Raw genomic sequence first — 17,186 nt, 5'->3', positions numbered from 1 at the left:
CTGCACAGAGACCTATGTCATGCCATCCCACTGGAGCACCAGTGGACCCCAAAGGCAGGGCAGGGGGAGGGGACCTTTTTGAAATGTTTCCAGGAGCTCTGTCCAGATGACTCTGTCTTCCAGCCTGGGAGTGCTGCACAAAACTACAAGGACACTGATGAGACCATGGATCTGTTGCCATTCTCTAGGGAAGACTTGGCTTGGAGTGTGGCTGCCTGGATTCGAAAGTGTGTCCTTGACTCCATGGAATAATTCTTATAGTTTTGCCTAGAAGAGACCAAAGAATCAGACATACAAGGCTGCTCCAAGAAGTGCTTTTTCCTTCAGTCTGAACTGTGGGAGCCTGCTAGCCAGGAGGGTTTTTAGAGGCTTAAATCCCTTCTCTGTATAAAGAGTTGGGCCCAACCTAATAGGGATCACTTGGTTTCATGGCCTGAGGAACCTCTTTTGGTCCTGTTGGGTCCCCAAGCTTGAGGGAGTGGTTTCAAGAGGTAGATCCATGGGCTAGAAGGCAGGAGCCCTGGGTCTTCACAGCATTCCTGCAGCTGGCTTGTGGTGTGACCCTGGGTAACTCACTCCCCACTTCTGGGATTTCAATTCTTCATTGATAAATTGAGGAAGAAGCCTCTCTATGCCATGTGAGAGCTGAGATCCAGGAACATGAGCCTAGCCGCCGGACTGCCACACTGCCCTTGCCAGCACCCTCCCCTCACTGCTGTCTGGCCTCCTCTGCCCCCAGCCAGCGTGAAGCTCCTCAGCTCATGAGGAACAAAAGACAGACCAAGGCTAATCAAGACTTACTTGGCAGTTTCCAAGAGTTTGACAGCCTCTTCATTTCTGCCTTGCTCCATAAACAGCAGGGCCAGCTCTAGCAGGGCATTTGGGATCAAGTAGTGGTCATATTTAATCTTCTTTTCACTGCAGGACAGAGAACATGGCTTACAGGCTCTGCTCTTGAGACAGCCTTCAGACATGTCCTTCAGAATCCTCCAGAGCCTCCCCTGAATGAGAGGATCACACCCGTGGCCTCATGTGAGGTTTCCTGATCTGAATTCCAATTTGGGAAGGTTCCCACTACCTAGCCCTAAAAAGGCTTAAGATCCATAGCAGAGCCTTCCAATTTTCTGCCCCTGGGGCCCCAACTCCCAGAGAACCTATAGCTCATGTCATGTCTTTATCCTTCTCCCACCTCAGTCCCCAAGCCCCCTTTTCCAGGTTTATTAAATTGAGAAGTCTCCTGTCTCTGATCTGGCCCCTCTGATCCACCCTCCATGCTACCTAGGAGATAACCTTTTAAAACCCAAATCTGCCCTGCTGGTATCCTTCCCGGCTCTCCTGTCTACAGGATAAAGTTCAGATTTGTAAGCAGAACATCCAGGCTCTTCTCAAGTCTAGCCCCCCCACCCCTTATTTAATCTGCAACCCTTGCCCTCTACAACTTCACCCAGGTAGGGAAGGTTACCTAAGCACTGTCACCCAACCTCAGGTGTCTTTCCTGTGTCTACACATTTGTACATGTTGTATCTCCACTTAAAATTCTTTCTCCCTTGTTTTTTCTGCCTGTTAAACTTGCCAATCTAACTGACATCCCTGGAAAGCCTTTCCTAGTAGCTCGCTTTAGGTTTAGGTCCCTCCTTGGGGCACCTGCTGCCCTCTAGGCTTTGCTCTAGCAGAGCCCTGATCTTACCAGATAGAGTTGCCTGTAGCTGTCTCTTTGTAACATCTGCACTCCCCTAAGGGCAGAGTTGCTGAATTACAAATTCCAGGGCACCATTCACACAAAACTCAGTGTGGATGGGCTCCTGTAGCTGGGCAATGTGGTGGCCCTGGAGGACAAAGTCTGAATAAGATCTGTGCCCAGCAAGGGTCCTGGCACAGAGTAGACACTAGTACATGTGGAGAAAGTTAGGGGTAGGCTAGGGTCAGGCACTAGAGTGTGCATGAGAAGAGAGAAACCCTGAAAATTCTACCCTGGAGCCCTGGGCCCAGCAGTAGGATATCTGGAGCGGGAGCAGCCACAGAGGCACTTACTTGGCAGAGATGCTCCTGAAATTCTCCTCAGCCTCCTGGACACGGCCCAGGTATTTCAAACAGAGGCCTTTCAGCAACTTCACCAAGCACTCATCATCCACTGAGTACTCATTCTCTGAGAATAGGGGAGTAAGGGAAGAAGACATGCTTGTTCACTTCTTCAGTAGTTACTCATGGAGCCCCTACTCTGTGCTGGGCCCTGGGGACACAGAGTTGACTCACACAAGGTCCCTGTCTTCAGGGAGCTCACATCTGGGGAGGAAAGACAGATACTGAGACGATGACAATACAGTGAAATTAGGACTGACTGAAGGAAGCCCAGGGGTTGTGGGAGCCCCAAAGAGGCCTTGACTCTACCTGGGGTCAAGGGACAGCTTCTTGGAGGAGCTGCCACTGAAGTTCGGTCTAGAAAGGCAAAGGAAAGTTACCAGTGTAGAGAAGTGAGGAAGGATGTTTTTGGTAGAGGGAAACTTCAACTGTAAAAACCTGTGATCTGACCCAGCCCGGCAAGCTCAAGGGCCTAGGGATAGTCACCTGGGCCCTTTTCCAGCATCTCTTCAGCCTTGATGATAATCTCAAGTATTCCGTCTGTGAGTTCCGGCTGCTTCCCAATCACCGCGTAGCCATTCCAAATGTACATCATTTCCTGGGGGCAGGGGAGCAAGTCAGTCCTAGGTTTCCTGTCCAATGGAGCCTCAGTTTCCCCATCTGTAAAATGGGCAGCTCAGATCAGAGGATCACTAAAGGCCCTTCTAGCTTTACTCTTCCATGACAAGTCTTAGCCCAGCCTTTGAAACTGTGGGCTTGAGAGAGTTCTGGGGGAGACTTATTTATTATTGCAGCCTCTCCTTACCCCAGAGAGAATTTAAGATGGGCCCATATTCTTACTCTTCAGCTCATAGCTGTGAATAGTTTTCAGTTACTTTTCTGTTCATGGCTTCCTGGGGCACTATTATGCTCTCTCCCAACCTCTCTGTTTCCAAACTCTTTCCATCCTTTGAGGACCAGGGAGTCTTCCTCCTTGCTCCAGCTAGCAGGGCCTCCTATAATGGAGGAATCATAATTTATTTAAGCACTTCAGGAGCTTAAGACTATGTCACCTCTCCTGTTCCCCCAAGGCACTGGGCTTGAGCTACCTTCTTGAAAACTATCAAACATACCTGATTCCTTTTTTTGCCTTGACTGCCAGGAAGCTCTGAATACTAAATTAAATTTTCATTCCAGTAATTCTGTTAGCTTAGAAAAGCATTTCCTAAACTATCAAGCCAGACACTGGATGTGATTTGTATACATAAAGTTCTAGAAAGACTTTCCTATTATAGTTCTTGTCATTATGATCTAGGGAGGGATTTTAAGTTTAGACAAATATTTATCAAATCATTATATGGTCCCAAGTTAGCAAATATTCCATTAAAAAAGCATTCTGTGGCCAAATGAGTTTGGGAAAAACGGCATCTTCAAGCTGCCTCTTGGAGACTTACCATGCAGATGAGCAATAAAGGTTCCAAAAAGGTCTACAGTATATAAACTTTGTTTAGGCCAGTCTTTCCCAAATGTATGTAATCACAGAAATAATTTTATACACAAATAGCATTTTACAGATTATAGTTATGGAAAGTCTCCCCTAAATTTTTGGTATAATTGTTTCATCTGCCCTTCCTTACAACACTCCCCCCTCCCCATTTGACAATAATGTCTATATTGTATATTTTAAACTGTAAAATATTTTAGGATTTATTTGAAGATATTCAGGATACAGATTCTAAATAAATTTTGTATAGATATTGAATCTTTTCATTTCTAAGATGCTTAACATGTTTTATCAGCTGATTCCCATGACTGGTCCATGAAATGGGCAACATATATATTATTTACATTAAGGGAAGAGTCACACAATTAGTTAAGCAGTAGAGTCAGGACCAGATGAAGGTCTCTGAAGCAGTGCCCTTTCTACCTTTCTGGTTGCCTTACTATTTGAATAACAAGGACTCTTAAACTAGAGCTTTCTCTGATGCCTGCTCAAATCATGCATGGAATTAGCATCATAACTGTGGTTCAGAATACTGGCTCTGGAACTAGACTGCCTGGGTTCAAATTCTGACTCTAACTCACTAGCTATGTGACGTGGACAGGTGGTTACTTTATCTTTCTACTTATATCTTACCTACTTATTAGCTATTTTATTTTTCTACTTATCCATTAGGCCTTATAATCCCCTTCTGTAAAATGGAGATACCACCAACACCTAACTCAGAGGGCTGTGAGGATCAAATGAGGCAATGGGTGTAGGGAGTGTTAAACACAGCAAGCGCCCAACAACAATGGCAGCTATTATTGTTATCTTGGAGTTGACTGTATCATGGTCCCAGCCTCAGAAAAGCTCGGTTCAGTGAGGGGGGACAGTGTAAACAACAATTATCATCACGTGACAAGACAGAAACAGACAGCGTGGGAACACAAACAGCCAAGTGATGCCTCTGCCTGGGAACAGGCTGTCTAGGAGGGCTGCTCTTTCTGCCTTGAGGAGTCTGCAACCTGCTCGCCTGTCTCCCCACCCTTATCAGACCAGTGCTTTCCAGAGGCTGGGGCAGGCTCAGACTCGTCTGTGTCCCCTACCCAGTGCCAGGTGAATTGGGAAATCCTCTCCCGGTCCCTGAGGGAAGAAGGTCTTTCTCCCTATCCACTTCCCCTGGGGTCAGTGGCTGTATCCCTGGCTCTTAACTAACCCCGACAATCCCAAACTAGAGTTCAGGGCCAGTCAAGACCCTCCTACCCACCAGAGCAGGGATTGGCAATGAGACAGGTTTGGGGGAGAGGTAGCGTCTGGACTTCCGGATGGCAAACTTCTCTGTGGGTAGAGATTTCCCAGCAATCTTGAGCTTCAGGCCTGGTACAGCTCTGTGGAAGAGATAGGAGGGTGGGGAGAGGGTGAGAAAAAGCTAGAAAGGACTGAGAGTCCCCAGCCTGCCTAGCCTCTGCTTGGCCCTTCTCTGAGCCTCGGTTTCCCCATCTACATGATGAGAGTGCTGGACTCATAGCCTGTGGCTATGGCTGTATTTCACAGGCCCTGAGCCAAGACCTGACCACTTCCTGTGACTAGGCAAGGGACTCCTCCACACCAGCAGCCAGAGGTGAGAACGTACACAAACGCCCCAGTCCTGCTTTGCCTTCTAGTTGTCTCTCCTCTACTCCCAGGCCCCATTTCAAGAAGGCCCAGCGGAAGTCTGACCCCAGTTTCACAGAGAGAAAGAGAAGGACCTGCCCAAGACCGCACAGCACAAACCTTTAATTAACTCTGGCCACGTGAGTTATGGCCTTCTCAGCTGTTTCCAAGGGCAGAGTAAAATGTGGTATGCAGCAGGGCAAGCCTCCACATCTGGGGCCTCACCCTCCCAGCTCCACCCCATCCTCCATCTCTGCCCCAGTCACAGGGTGTGGCTGTGACCTTCAGACCTGAGCTGTCCAGGCCCAGGAAACAGCTGGACCTAGTTGTGAGGTACCCCACCAAACACCTCCCCTGCTTATTCACTGTGGAACCTCTCTGGGCTGGATTTCTCATCCCAAAAATGGAGATGATGATTTGAAGGGGAGCAGAAGTCACCCCCAAATATGCCTCTTCAGCATAAGGATTATTTTAGGCTGGTTATTTTTAAGACACAGCAGACACACAAAAAACTCTGAAAACCTAGTAGAAATTACCTTTTGGTAAGAGACATTTACATTTATAGAGGAAATTTCCATTTGTAAGGGTGTCTCTGTACCAGGAAGAGGAGGATAAATGAATCTCCAGAAACTCTTTATCAATGGAGGAGGCAGAGACTTAAACCTGCATAACAACCATATCCTCTTTTACCTGAAAACCTCCCATAACTGGCTCCCTATCCCCCCAGATCCTCTGTCCTTTAGCTGGAAATGGTAATTAAGGTAATGGTTTGGCCATTTCAGAATTACTCAGCTTTCCTGGGTCTCTCCCATGTATGTATACAGTTATTAAACTTGTTTGTTTTTTTTTTTTACTGTTCATTTGTCTTCTTATGAGGGTCTCAGCCAAGAACGTAGAAGGCTGGAGGAGAAATTACCCTTCCTCACCAACAGATTCTTACCCTCATAGGTCTTCTGGAAGAGTTACATAAGATGGAGACAGAGTCGCTTGGTAAATGATAAACGCCCTCTGATTGTGACAGTGGTGGCCCAGGAAGCTCGGGTTACCCCTACTTTCATGTCTGCAAGTTAGGGGCAACCTTCACCATGACTGGAGGAAGCCCTAGGCTCTATCCTTGGCCTGCCATAGCTGAGTCCTGCTCTAGGTCCTTCACAGGAGGCAAACAGCAGTGCAGATAAGAACAAAAGCAGCCACCATTTAGTGGCTCCAGGCCCTATGCCAGGCTCTTTAACTCTGTTCTCTATCTGATTTGCAAAACCCTGCAAAGCAGAGGTTGTTATTCCCATTTTGTAGATGCTGAAATTGTCCAAGGTGACACAGCTAACAAATGGCAGAGGCTAGATTTAGTCCTGTTTATTTGGTTTCAACTCTGTGCTTCTCTGAGTGTACCAGGTTAACTCAGCAGGAGGAACCTCTCTAGACCTCAGTATCTACATCTGTCCTACACTCCAGATGACAGAAGTTCAGTGCAAAGGATGCTGACAGAACCACTTTTGTGAAAGAAAACCTCTGAACAGATTCAAAGGCTCTAATGACAGCAGCAGGAGGAGGTGGTGACAGAGGGAATGACAGGTATGGGGTGATCCTGGGGGAGGGTCAGGGGCTCGGGGCAGGGGAGATGACAACCCCCACCTCCCTCTGCTCAGGGTGGCTGTGAGCAGAGCCTGGCTGAGACCTATGACCGGGAGCAATGGTCAGACCCACCTAAACAACTCCACTTCGTCATCCCCGAACGGCTTGTAGTCCTCCTTCCCAAACATGCTAAGGTAGGCAGCCTTCATGTAGATGTAGGTGGCCTGTGCAAGGCAGAGCAACAGTCAGGTGTGAGCAACCCGCCCTCTGATCACAGTCCCAAACTGGCACAAATACCTCACTGGGACATTGCTATGGCCCAGCATAGTAGCTAACATTCTATTATCCCCAAGCCCAGGGAAGAAACTGGGTAAGGAAGCTGAAGCAACTTGGGGACTTGAACTAGGAATTAAATCCATGATGGGCCAAGTCTAAGCAGCTGTTGTCTCCACTCTGAAGCAGCAGAGAGGACTCAAGCAACTAGTGAATGCATGGGATAGTGCTGAGGATAGAAAGGTGACACAATGACAGGGGAGCAAGGGCTTTTGGGAAGCAGCTATTTCAGACTGGGCCCCTGAAGGCCAATGTGAAGATTCACAGAGACTTGAAAAAGGACCTTCCAGGCAAAGAGAACAGCCTGAGACGAGCAAAGGAGGACAGAGATGTGTCTAAGTAGGATACAAGTCAATAGCATAAAGCATGGGATGTGTAAAAGAAGAGGTATGAGGCCAGAAGAATGAGAAGGGCCCTGGGTCAGGGCTCAGCTCAGGGTCCCTTGGTGAAACTGCCTTACTGTGTGCCAGGTAACTGATATACATCATCTCACTTGATCCCAAAGACAATGTCGGAAAGGAATCCTTAACCCACCTTTGCATCCAGGGAAGCTGAGCTGCCAGAGGCAGAACTGGGAGTGACCCCAGGTTTGTGTGGCTTCAAGGGTCTTGCCACTGGATCCACTGACAGGGAAGGGGAGGCTCTGCAGAGCACTCCCTCCCCTGGTCCCCACCCTATGGATCCATTCCTGAAAGCCTTGCCCCTTTGCTGAAGTCCAGTGCCAGGAATGCCTGGCTCTGTGCTGCCCTCCAGTGGCCAAGCCTTGAACCACAGCTCCTGCCACCGGGGGCGGCTACAGAGGAACTGGCTGCCCAAAGTCCAGAAAGTGTAGGGGGTGGAGGAGCAAAGGGAACAGGACGTCCTGGAGTCTGTTCCAGGAGAAGGCAGAAAGCAGCCTCCACCTGGCAGCCCCACCCATGCTGAAGCCTAGGGCTACTCCCAGTTCCACTCTGCCCTCAGCACCTCAGTCTGTCCTTCACAAGGTGAGGAAAAGTTGGTCTTTATGGGGCATGCTGAGAAGCTTCCCTCAGTAACATCTGTTCCCCACACCATCTTTAACCTGTCCCTCTGCCTGGGATGCCACTGTCCCATCTCTGCCAGGCACATCCGCTGGCTTCCTCTCAGAGCTTTCTCCTGCCCCGCCATGTCAGCCCTAGCACACCTGCCTTGTCCAACACCTAGGTGTTTGCTTGTGCTCTACATTCTGTCTAGAACAGTTTCTCAACCTGTTTCCTACCCTCACTGAGTCAACAAGAGTCAGGACGGATGCAGTGACCTAGAGTTGTGAGACCTATGGACATTCAAGTTATCAAGGGATGGAAAACAGCAGCCACCTCCCCTGATGAGAGTCCTGTCTCCCAGAGTTATCTGTCTGATTGCTGGTCCCACATTTATTTTGCTGGATTATTCTACCAGACTGTGCAGTCAGACAGTCCATGCCCTCAGGAAGCTTACAGCGAGTAGCTTAGAGGGGGAGGTCCCTCAACTCCCACCCACAAACCCTTCACCTGGTGACACAGAACCTGTAGACAGCACCCTAGCTTCCAAGCCTTTGCCCTTGCTGTTCTCTTCGATTGGGGTGTCCTTCCACTTCCTCCACTCTGCCACCCTAATTCTTCCTCCTCCAAGATTCAGTTCAGAAATCTCTTCTAGAAACCTTCCTTGTCCTCTTGGCTGGGATGCCCAGGGCTGCCTCTGAGCTCCCCTCAGCCTCCCCCATCACAGCACTGAGCAGACAGTTGTCACCACCTGGTTTCTGGCCATCCCAAGGTGCAGGCACTGGGGGAAATGTGACGGGCTCACAGGGACGGCTCGGCACAGCACAGGCAGAGATGGATGCTGAGCAGAGGGCCAGCACATATGGCAGTGGCCACAGGACAACTCTCTAGAGCTGGAAGTTGGTGGAGTCTGGTGGCCAAATGCTGGAAACTAGGAATGAATGAGGCCCCAGAACTTGGGGTGCCACAACCCCCACTTTCACAGGAAACCCTTCTGAGGAAATCGTTAGAGAGAGGGGCTGACCACCCCGAAGTTGCACAGAGAGCCAGGGACCGAGCAGACTCACGGCCAGACTCCTGACACCTGGGAGGCCTGGCCTTCCCTCTGCTCGTCACCCGAGGCCTCTTCCTCCCCAGGCAGGCGGACCCAGCTGCCCGCCTCACTCCACAGGAAGGCTTCTAGGTCACTTGAGCTCAAAAAGGTCCCCCAAGGCTGTGTTCCTGTTGGGAGTGGGAGGTGATGAGGAATGAATGCTGGCCCACAGGGAAGTGCCTGCAACAGCAGGGAGGTCTCAGGGCAAGCTGGGCCTCCTGGGAGGACTTGAGGGGCAAGGGAAAAGCAGAGGCCTTTGAGTCACACAGAACTGTCTTCAAATCCAGTGTCTATCACCAGCAGCGTTGTGGCCCAGGAAAGTCACATACCCTCTCTTAGCTTCAGTGTTCCTCGTGTGCCTGATGGGGAGAGCTTCTACCTCGCTGCGTGTGGTGTGGCAGAAATGCTGAGCGCTGGGCACACAGGGCACACAGTGAAGCCCTCTCCTCTTCCCAGCGCCGCCTGCCCTGGCCCAGAGAATTCCCTTTCAGCCTGGGCCCCAGGCAGGCGGACTGGAAAGCGACTTCCTTGCAGAAGTGGGGGAGGGATGAGACAGGGGTTTAAGGTTATTGAGATACATGTGCTGTGGATCTGACAGTACCATTTGCTCTCTGATGGTCTAGATGATTCCAAGACTCTAGGTGCAGAATTCTGCGCTATTGTTACTATGATGATAAGGGCTAATACTTATTTCACCACTTACCATGGTGTTGTAAGCTTTAGTCTATGCTGAGCATCTGTTTTGCTTTGTTCTGCCCACATGGCATCTCTTTAATGCCCACCCCCAACTACACTTATTCTGGGGACAGCACCTCATTTTTCTTCTGGAGAACCGCCCCTCTCCTACTGCCGATCCATGAGGAGTCTTCCCACCCATCTCCAGGCACTGCCTTGTGATCCAAGCCAGACCAATGAGGCTCTACTTTGGGACTTCCGTTGAAACCAAACAGAAGATGTGAGTTGGGGGCAGGCAGCTCAGAGCCACCCTGCTACCACATGGAGAGAACCTGCCTGTACGGCAAAGATGTCACAGAGGAAAGCACAGCTCCAGATGGAAAAAATAAGCTCAGATGACGTAAACTGAATTCCTGAATTTAGCCCTACCTGGTCAGATGTGCCCAGAATTTTCAGTTATTATGAACCAATGAGCCTTCTGTGTTTTAGACCCGCATGGTCCAGTAGTATATCCACTAGTTCCATGTAACTTTTTAAATTTAAATTAATTAAAACAAAATAAAATTGAAAACATCCAGTTTCCCAGTTGCAGTAGACACATTTCAAGTGCTCAGTGTGCACATGTGGCTGGGAGCAACCACACTGGACAGTGCAGAAATAGAATGTTTCCACCATAACACAAAGTTCTGTTGGACAACACTCACTTAGACAGTATGAGCTACACCTCTGTCCTTTGTGACAAAGTCTCAACAGACACATTGTAGTTCTGCCCCTCATGGTCTTTAGTTCCTTCCAATCCTGACACCTAGCTGAATGTATGGTTCTGTTCAAACTCCAGTTGAGACATCTGTGTTCAGTTAGGGGTGTGGCCCTTGGTCTGGGGGCTCATGGCCAGTCTGGGTTGGCCAGGTCCCCGACACCCCCAGCACATGCTGTCAGCCCACCTTGGACCAGGAGTTCTCCTTGCTGAGCAGGTCTGCGTAGAAGTAGGCCATCTTCCACTGGCCCTTGTAGGTGAAGCACCACATCAGCTCCCAGTAGCACATGTGGTGGAACTGCTTCCAGTGCTGCTGGGCCTCACAGCACTCCTCGAACCGCCGGATGGCCTGTGGGCACCTGCCAGTTAGCCTCGGCGGGGTCCCCCAGCCCATCCCGCCCCATTCTCTGTGCCCTCTGCCCCCACCCAGGTCCATGGCAGGCCCAGCGCTGTGCTGGGCTTGGGAGAGGGCCAGGGGCAGCGTGGGGGAGATAGGAGTTGTGGCCTCCAGCCCTGGTTCTGCCCCCTAAGTCGTACATGACCTGGGCCCACCTACTGCCTGGCCCTGGGACTCCAGTCTCAACACAAAATAGAAGGGTGGGACAGAGCTGTAACGGAGGGACAACAGGAAGTGGAAAGTGTTAACGTTCAAGTGACAGAATAATGTCTATGTCTCAGAGAAAACTCCAAAGGTTCCAGCAACTCCCACGAAGCGACCTGGGCCTGGGGTGTCTGTCCTGCTGCCTGAGGAATCACAGCCGGGGCCACGGACAGACCCCGGAACGCCATGTCCTGGAGTCTGGCCTGCGCCACGGCTTAGTGCTGGGACTCTGCTGGAGCTGTGGCCCTCCTCTCTCTTGCCCTTTCAGTGGCTCCTTCCCACCCACAGAGTCCAGACGCCTTGGTCAAGGTGCCCACCTCACCCTTTGGCACCACTTCTCCATTCAGCAGGTGCCAGCCCATCACCACGTCCCGGACAGCAGGCTTCCTGCATCTCTGCCTTAACTCAGGGACCTCCCTCTCTGGGACGCTGTAGTCCTGCGTCTCCCCATCAGATCCTACTGACCACAAATGCCACCTCCTCCCTCGTCTTCCCACACTGTCATGCCCCTGCTCTCTTGTTGGTCCTCTCCGGGCAGGGCCCTCCTTCCAGTCTGCCTATCCCTGAGTCTATCTGTGTGTGTCTAAGACAGGAAGACCCTCCTGGCCTGGGAGACTCGAGGGGCCTCCAGCACTGGCTCAGACCCCCATACTCACCGTGTCAATATTGCCTTTAATGGCTTCAATCCGGCCCGCAAAGAACAGGAATATGGCACCCTGCAATGACATGCATGTGGTCTGTGTGGGTCTTCGGGGCACACGTGTGCTGGGGGTGTCTGCCAGGAGGTAGGGCTCACCTTGGGGTACTGCTTCAGGTAGGGCTTCAAAAGCTTCTCTGCCTCCTCAGTGTTGACATTCCCGGTGCCTGAAGGAGGCGGGGGGACAGCAGCACATGTCACCACCCTCCCTGGCGAGACTCCCAGCAACCTCCCAAGGGCTCCTCAGGGGCTGTTTCCCCTCTGTGAATTGGGGATGATAATTCTCCTATCTCCAGGGTGATGTGAGGACTAAATAAGAACAGCCTACAGCATCTTCACACCCTGTAAAAGGTGGGCAAGACCACCCCCATCTCACAGGTGAGAAAACTGAGGCTGGAACCTGGTCAAACCTTGAGGAAATGTGTGGTCAGCAGGCCAGGCCCCAGGACACTTGTTGCAGCTCTGTTGTTTCTGGTTTCAGTGCCACACCCCCAGTCCCGGGGACCGGAGCAGGGCCTGCAGCGCCTCGCCCTCTCACCCCCTGCCCTTAGAGCCAGTCAAACCCCAGAGGCCCTGGCCCTGGCCCTGAGGGCTCTCCTACCGAGCACGAAGGTGAGGAAGGTGTGGTAGCACAGCAGCAGCAGGACACAGAGCACGGCGCGGAAGCTGTGCCCCGACGCCCCCTCCTCCAGCTGCAGCAGCCCATAGTCCTGGGGGAAAGACAGGCAGGCTGAGGCCAGCAGGACCTGGGGCCCAGGGAAGGGGAGGGGCGCCGGCGGACACTGAACAGTAGTGAGGGCAGTGCTGCCACAGCAGGGACCAGAGAGCCTGGACTTCGAGTCTGGAACCCCGGAGGCTGGGTTAGCTGCTCCCAGACTGCGCCACCCAGAACAAGGGGCTGCCCCTCTCGGTGCCTCAGCCACCTTCCTGGGGGCAGGGTACACTGCTGCCATGGCCAGGACAAATGCTTGGGTGCAGGTGTCCCCACATTCTCAACAGCCCCTTCCCCATTCCTCTCTTTATTTATCTGCTCCATCCCCAGGGTGGGCACCGAGGCCCAGAGCAGCCCCAAGTCTGGTGGGGAAGTAGGAATGATAAGGAGGCAGATAATCCTAACCACAGGCTCAGGGCACAGATAGGGCCATGAGGATTGCAGTCTGGGAAGGCTCCCTGGAGGAGAAGGCTCAGTGTCTGGCTAGGGAGGAGCGAGAGGTCAGAGCCCACTTGCATTCCTGCCTACAATCTCTGCCCTCCAGCACATCCTTGCTCTTTCAGGTGTACAAATCTGACCTGCCACACCCCTGCCTCAAGCCCTCCACAGCTCCCTTGCCCTAAGGAAAGACAAAACCAGAGCCGGTGCTGGAGGTCTCTCTTGCTCTGGCCTCACCAACCCTCTCTTCCTGGCCAGGCAGCCCACACTTTATTTTTCAGACCTCATGTTCTTCCTTCTCATCATCAGCCTGAAATCCTACTCATGACCCAAGGGCCTTCTTATGAAAACAAAACTGAAAGGGACCTTCCGAGCCTCTAACCAGTGTTTCCCTGGGCCATGGACCACAGATGGCAACTAAGATTTTAGAGGTCCAAGGCAGGGTATGAGGAAGCACAGAGTCCTAGGTGAGGATCTTCCCGTCCCAGTGCTGTCTGTCCTCCTCATGGCGTCCAGGAGAAAGCCTCAGTCCTGTGCTGGCTTGCATTCAACATCGCTTTGCCTTAAGCTCCCTTTCGCACAGAGAGAAACAGCTTTGGCTGGCCACACAGTGTCCTTGTAGTATTTATTGTTATGATTGTGTTCTTATCATGCCACATAATATGGGTTTTCTGTGTAGCAATGTTTCCTTTAAATAAATTTAAGTAAAAATATGAGCTTCATTTGAGAAAAATAATACACAGATAATAATATAGAGGTCCGTGAACACAGCAAAAATCAGGAAGGGCCAGAGAAAGTCCAAGTTTGAGAAACACTGAGCTCATCTCAAAAAAAAGCCCCTTGTTTTACCAAAAACAAAGCCCAGAGGAGGGCAGGACTTGCTCAGAGTCACAGGGAGCTGTGGAGGAGGCTGGACTGACCCAGGGCTCATGACTTCCAGGTTAATGTTCCTTCTACCATGCTGGGCCTCCTACACCAAGGAGTCCTCCCTGATCTGCTATCTGTTACTCAGGTTCCTGCCCTCAGTAAAACCTTTGGGTGCTTGAGTCCTCTGGTTCTCACCCTCAAGGTCAATGCACAGTAAGGCTTCCCTTTTGCATCTCTCAGACCAGAAAAAGGTCTCAAGGGAAGGGACTTGCTCAAGGTCTTCTGAGGGGAGAAGGACCAGGTTCCTGGCATTGGCCAGGCTCACAGAATATGACACCAGGCCACTGTATGAAGCTGCACTTCACTCCCACCCTAGAGCCTCTCTGCCCTGGGCAGGTGAGGCAGGGACCACTGGCCACACTTGCAGTAGAGAAGACTGAGGCCCAGAGAGCTTTAGCCCTTGTCCAGGGCCACACACTGAGGGAGGCTGAGCCAGGACTGACACTCAGGCCCCACAGCCCTACCCTGCACAGCTGAGCTCCAGCCCTGGGGCTGAGCGGGTCGGGAGTCCCAGAAGAGAGGTGGTTACCTTGTTTCCTGAAAACCCCACAAATTCCAGCAGCCGCAGGATCCTAGTAGGAAGCATGGACAGGGTCTGCAGGAACAGAGGCAGGTGGGCAGGTGAGGGGCAGGGATGGCCCTCCCACTCTCCACACCTCCAGAGTCCTGGGGGTAATCCCAGAGGCATAGGCCCTGTCTCCGGAATGCCCACGAGGCCCCAGGTTTCTGAAAGCCAACTTCCCCAGAGAGAGAGGCACTACAGTGTGACAGTTCAGGGCAGACTGCGTCAAAATCATAGTCTCATCACTCCCAGCCAAGCCACCTTGGGCAATTACAGCCCGAGGCCCACAACGTCTGCTTCACCACTGGGACCTGGCACACTAGCCCCATAGAGACCATGTGCAGGGCAGGGATGTGCAAGGGAGGTTACTCTTGATCCCAGATGCTGTGGACACGGCGAGGGTACACCCACTTACCAGGTTGAAGGCTCCCACACCAAGCTTCACCCCTCCTTCAAAGTGCCTGTGGTTCTCTCCCTTGCAGTACTGTGAGGACTGCATGAGGCTGTCCAGTTCCCTGCAGAGGGATGCAAAGCCTGTTTCAGCCACAGGGGCGGCTGGGTCCCCTTCCAGCTGGCTCTAGGTTGCCCCTACTCCCAGCTGATCTCAGAACTCCCTGATAGTAGATTTGTAACAGTCTGGTAATCCAGAGAACCGATATTAGAGGAATTTCTAGCCCCATCTCCCACCATAATGACATACTTCCTGCCCTTGCACACCTACCTTGTCCAACATTTAGGTGTCTGCCTGTGCTCTGCATTCTGTCTAGAACTGTTTCTCAGCCTCAGCACTACTGACATTTTAGGCTGGATAATTCTTTGTTCAGGTGGAGGCGGAGGGCTGCCCTGTGCATCCTAGGATGTTCAGCGGCATTCCTTGGCCTCTACCCGCGAGACGGCAGGAGCAGCCTCCCCCTAGTATGACAACCAGAACGTCCCCAGACAATGCCACTGTCTCCTGGGGTGCAAAACTGCCCCCAGTTGAGAACCACTGGGTTAACTCCAACGCCTTCTCCTTAAGGAAATCTTCCTAGAGTCTCTTGGTTGGAATCCAACCCTCTTTCTTCTGGTCACCAATGGCACTGAGCCCATATCCCAGCCTGCCAGGGGCAGGACAGGGGCTTTAAAGATGTGCCTACCTCCTTCCCAGGCCATGAGTATCTTGAGGGCGTTCACTCAGCAAACACTGGTGAAGGCCTCTCTGTGCCAAGCACCAGAGGACAGCAGGGAGCAAAGTCACCAAGCTGTTGTCTTTACGACTCTCCCATTCTAGGGGACAGATCCCTACCGAGTCACTGTGAGGATGAGAAGGATTTCAAAGAAGAACCCTGGGGCCTGACCTAGTTTGGGGTTCTGGGAAGGCTTCCTCAAGGAGCTGACATTTGAGCTAAAACTTGAGGGATGAAGAATTAGCCTGACAGTGTTCCTGGCAGAGAAAATAGCATGTCCAAAGGCCCTGAGGTAGGAATGAGCTTGGCATATGTGTAAAACTGAGGGAAGGCCCAAATGTCTGAGGCAGAGTTGGGTACGAGATATGGCTAGGAGGATAAGGGGAGCTCCCAGGAATGACTCAGCAATAATCCAGGACTTCATTTTAAGAGCAAGAGGGGTCTCAGGAGTTGGCAGGGAGGGATCTGACAAGGTTTGTGCTTTGGAAACACCACTCTGGCAGCTGGTGGGGAGACTGGAGGGGCCAGAACACTTGTCTGGTTTCTCTTGAACAATTCTAGCAGAGACCCACAAAGTAAGGGGGGGTCTATATACTGCATGGTGCGTTATTTCCCAGTAGTATCCTGAAATCAAACTCACAAAATCTCTGCAGGGAAATAGCCATGTTAAGTGGGGAAAATAAAGATGACAGTCTCAAGTCAATTCAGGTCAACTTTTTATGGCTGAGCTGTTTGTGCAGCATATGTGTCTTATTTCCCCCTAGCTCAGGGTCAGGCAGAGTCAGTACTCAGGGCAACCAAATGAACAGATACACCCAGAAAACCAGGGGAATAATATTCTAGAAAACTGGAGTCCTGAAGATACAGAAATCTGTCTGAGGTCACACAGCATTTTAGGTTTCCTGTCTCCAGCCAGTGTCCTCTACCTGAGGGGCACAGGGTGGTAGAAGCTGTGGCCCAGGCCCCGCCCGGCCAGCCCCACTCACTTGTAAGTCTGGTAGCTGTTTCGAACTCTGATGCCACCCTTGATGAAGCTCACCATGTTCTCATCCTGCAGGAGGGAGAGATGTTAAGGCTGAGCCTGGATGGGTAGCCACAGCTGTGAACAGGATCATACAAGGCCCTGAGTCCTGCCTGCCCCTTCCTGGGCACAGCTTTTTGAGGGGTCCTATGTGGGTAGGAGCAGAGGTCAGCCACACCAAGCCTTCCCACCCCGCCCCCCACTGGGACTTGACATGAGGGTCTTGCTTGCCAAACAAGACCTCCAAAATGCCCAGGGATTGATCAACCCCCTTTACCAGGCTCACATGTACATAGCCTATGTGTTTGGAGAAAGGCCTGGAGGAAATGCTCCCACTAATTAACAGTGCCTCCTCCAGGTGGAGGAGCTGTGGTGAAGGAGGAGGCTCACTCATTTTTGGACTGTTTGTGTTTTTTACAAGCTGGTGTTTATCACATGTG

The 17,186-nt window shown here is 51.6% G+C and overlaps 1 protein-coding gene across 6 annotated transcripts in view; it reads right to left on the bottom strand.

The window, feature by feature from the left end:
* TTC39A (tetratricopeptide repeat domain 39A) overlaps positions 1 to 17,186 on the bottom strand; it is a 47,085-nt gene continuing 29,899 nt past the window's right edge. For 3 of the 6 annotated variants that reach the window (XM_010951815.3, XM_074376507.1, XM_074376504.1), the window contains 13 exons: positions 16,712 to 16,776; positions 14,975 to 15,074; positions 14,527 to 14,592; positions 12,522 to 12,630; positions 12,020 to 12,087; positions 11,880 to 11,939; positions 10,810 to 10,971; positions 6,899 to 6,990; positions 4,809 to 4,929; positions 2,566 to 2,677; positions 2,032 to 2,146; positions 802 to 918; positions 1 to 267 (listed from right to left, as the gene is read on the bottom strand). In XM_010951815.3, the coding sequence (XP_010950117.2) occupies positions 144 to 267; positions 802 to 918; positions 2,032 to 2,146; positions 2,566 to 2,677; positions 4,809 to 4,929; positions 6,899 to 6,990; positions 10,810 to 10,971; positions 11,880 to 11,939; positions 12,020 to 12,087; positions 12,522 to 12,630; positions 14,527 to 14,592; positions 14,975 to 15,074; positions 16,712 to 16,776 (1,311 nt within the window). In that variant the 3' untranslated portion in view covers positions 1 to 143. Of the gene's footprint in view, positions 268 to 801; positions 919 to 2,031; positions 2,147 to 2,565; positions 2,740 to 4,808; positions 4,930 to 6,898; positions 6,991 to 10,809; positions 10,972 to 11,879; positions 11,940 to 12,019; positions 12,088 to 12,521; positions 12,631 to 14,526; positions 14,593 to 14,974; positions 15,075 to 16,711; positions 16,777 to 17,186 lie in introns of those variants that run through there. The other 3 variants (XM_074376506.1, XR_012511288.1, XM_074376508.1) reach the window with 3 other exon arrangements.

Source organism: Camelus bactrianus, chromosome 13, assembly GCF_048773025.1.
Source record: "Camelus bactrianus isolate YW-2024 breed Bactrian camel chromosome 13, ASM4877302v1, whole genome shotgun sequence".
NCBI classification, from domain to species: domain Eukaryota; kingdom Metazoa; phylum Chordata; class Mammalia; order Artiodactyla; family Camelidae; genus Camelus; species Camelus bactrianus.
The sequence above is the reverse complement of the archived record's forward strand: the minus strand, read 5'-3'. Positions and strand labels throughout refer to the sequence as shown.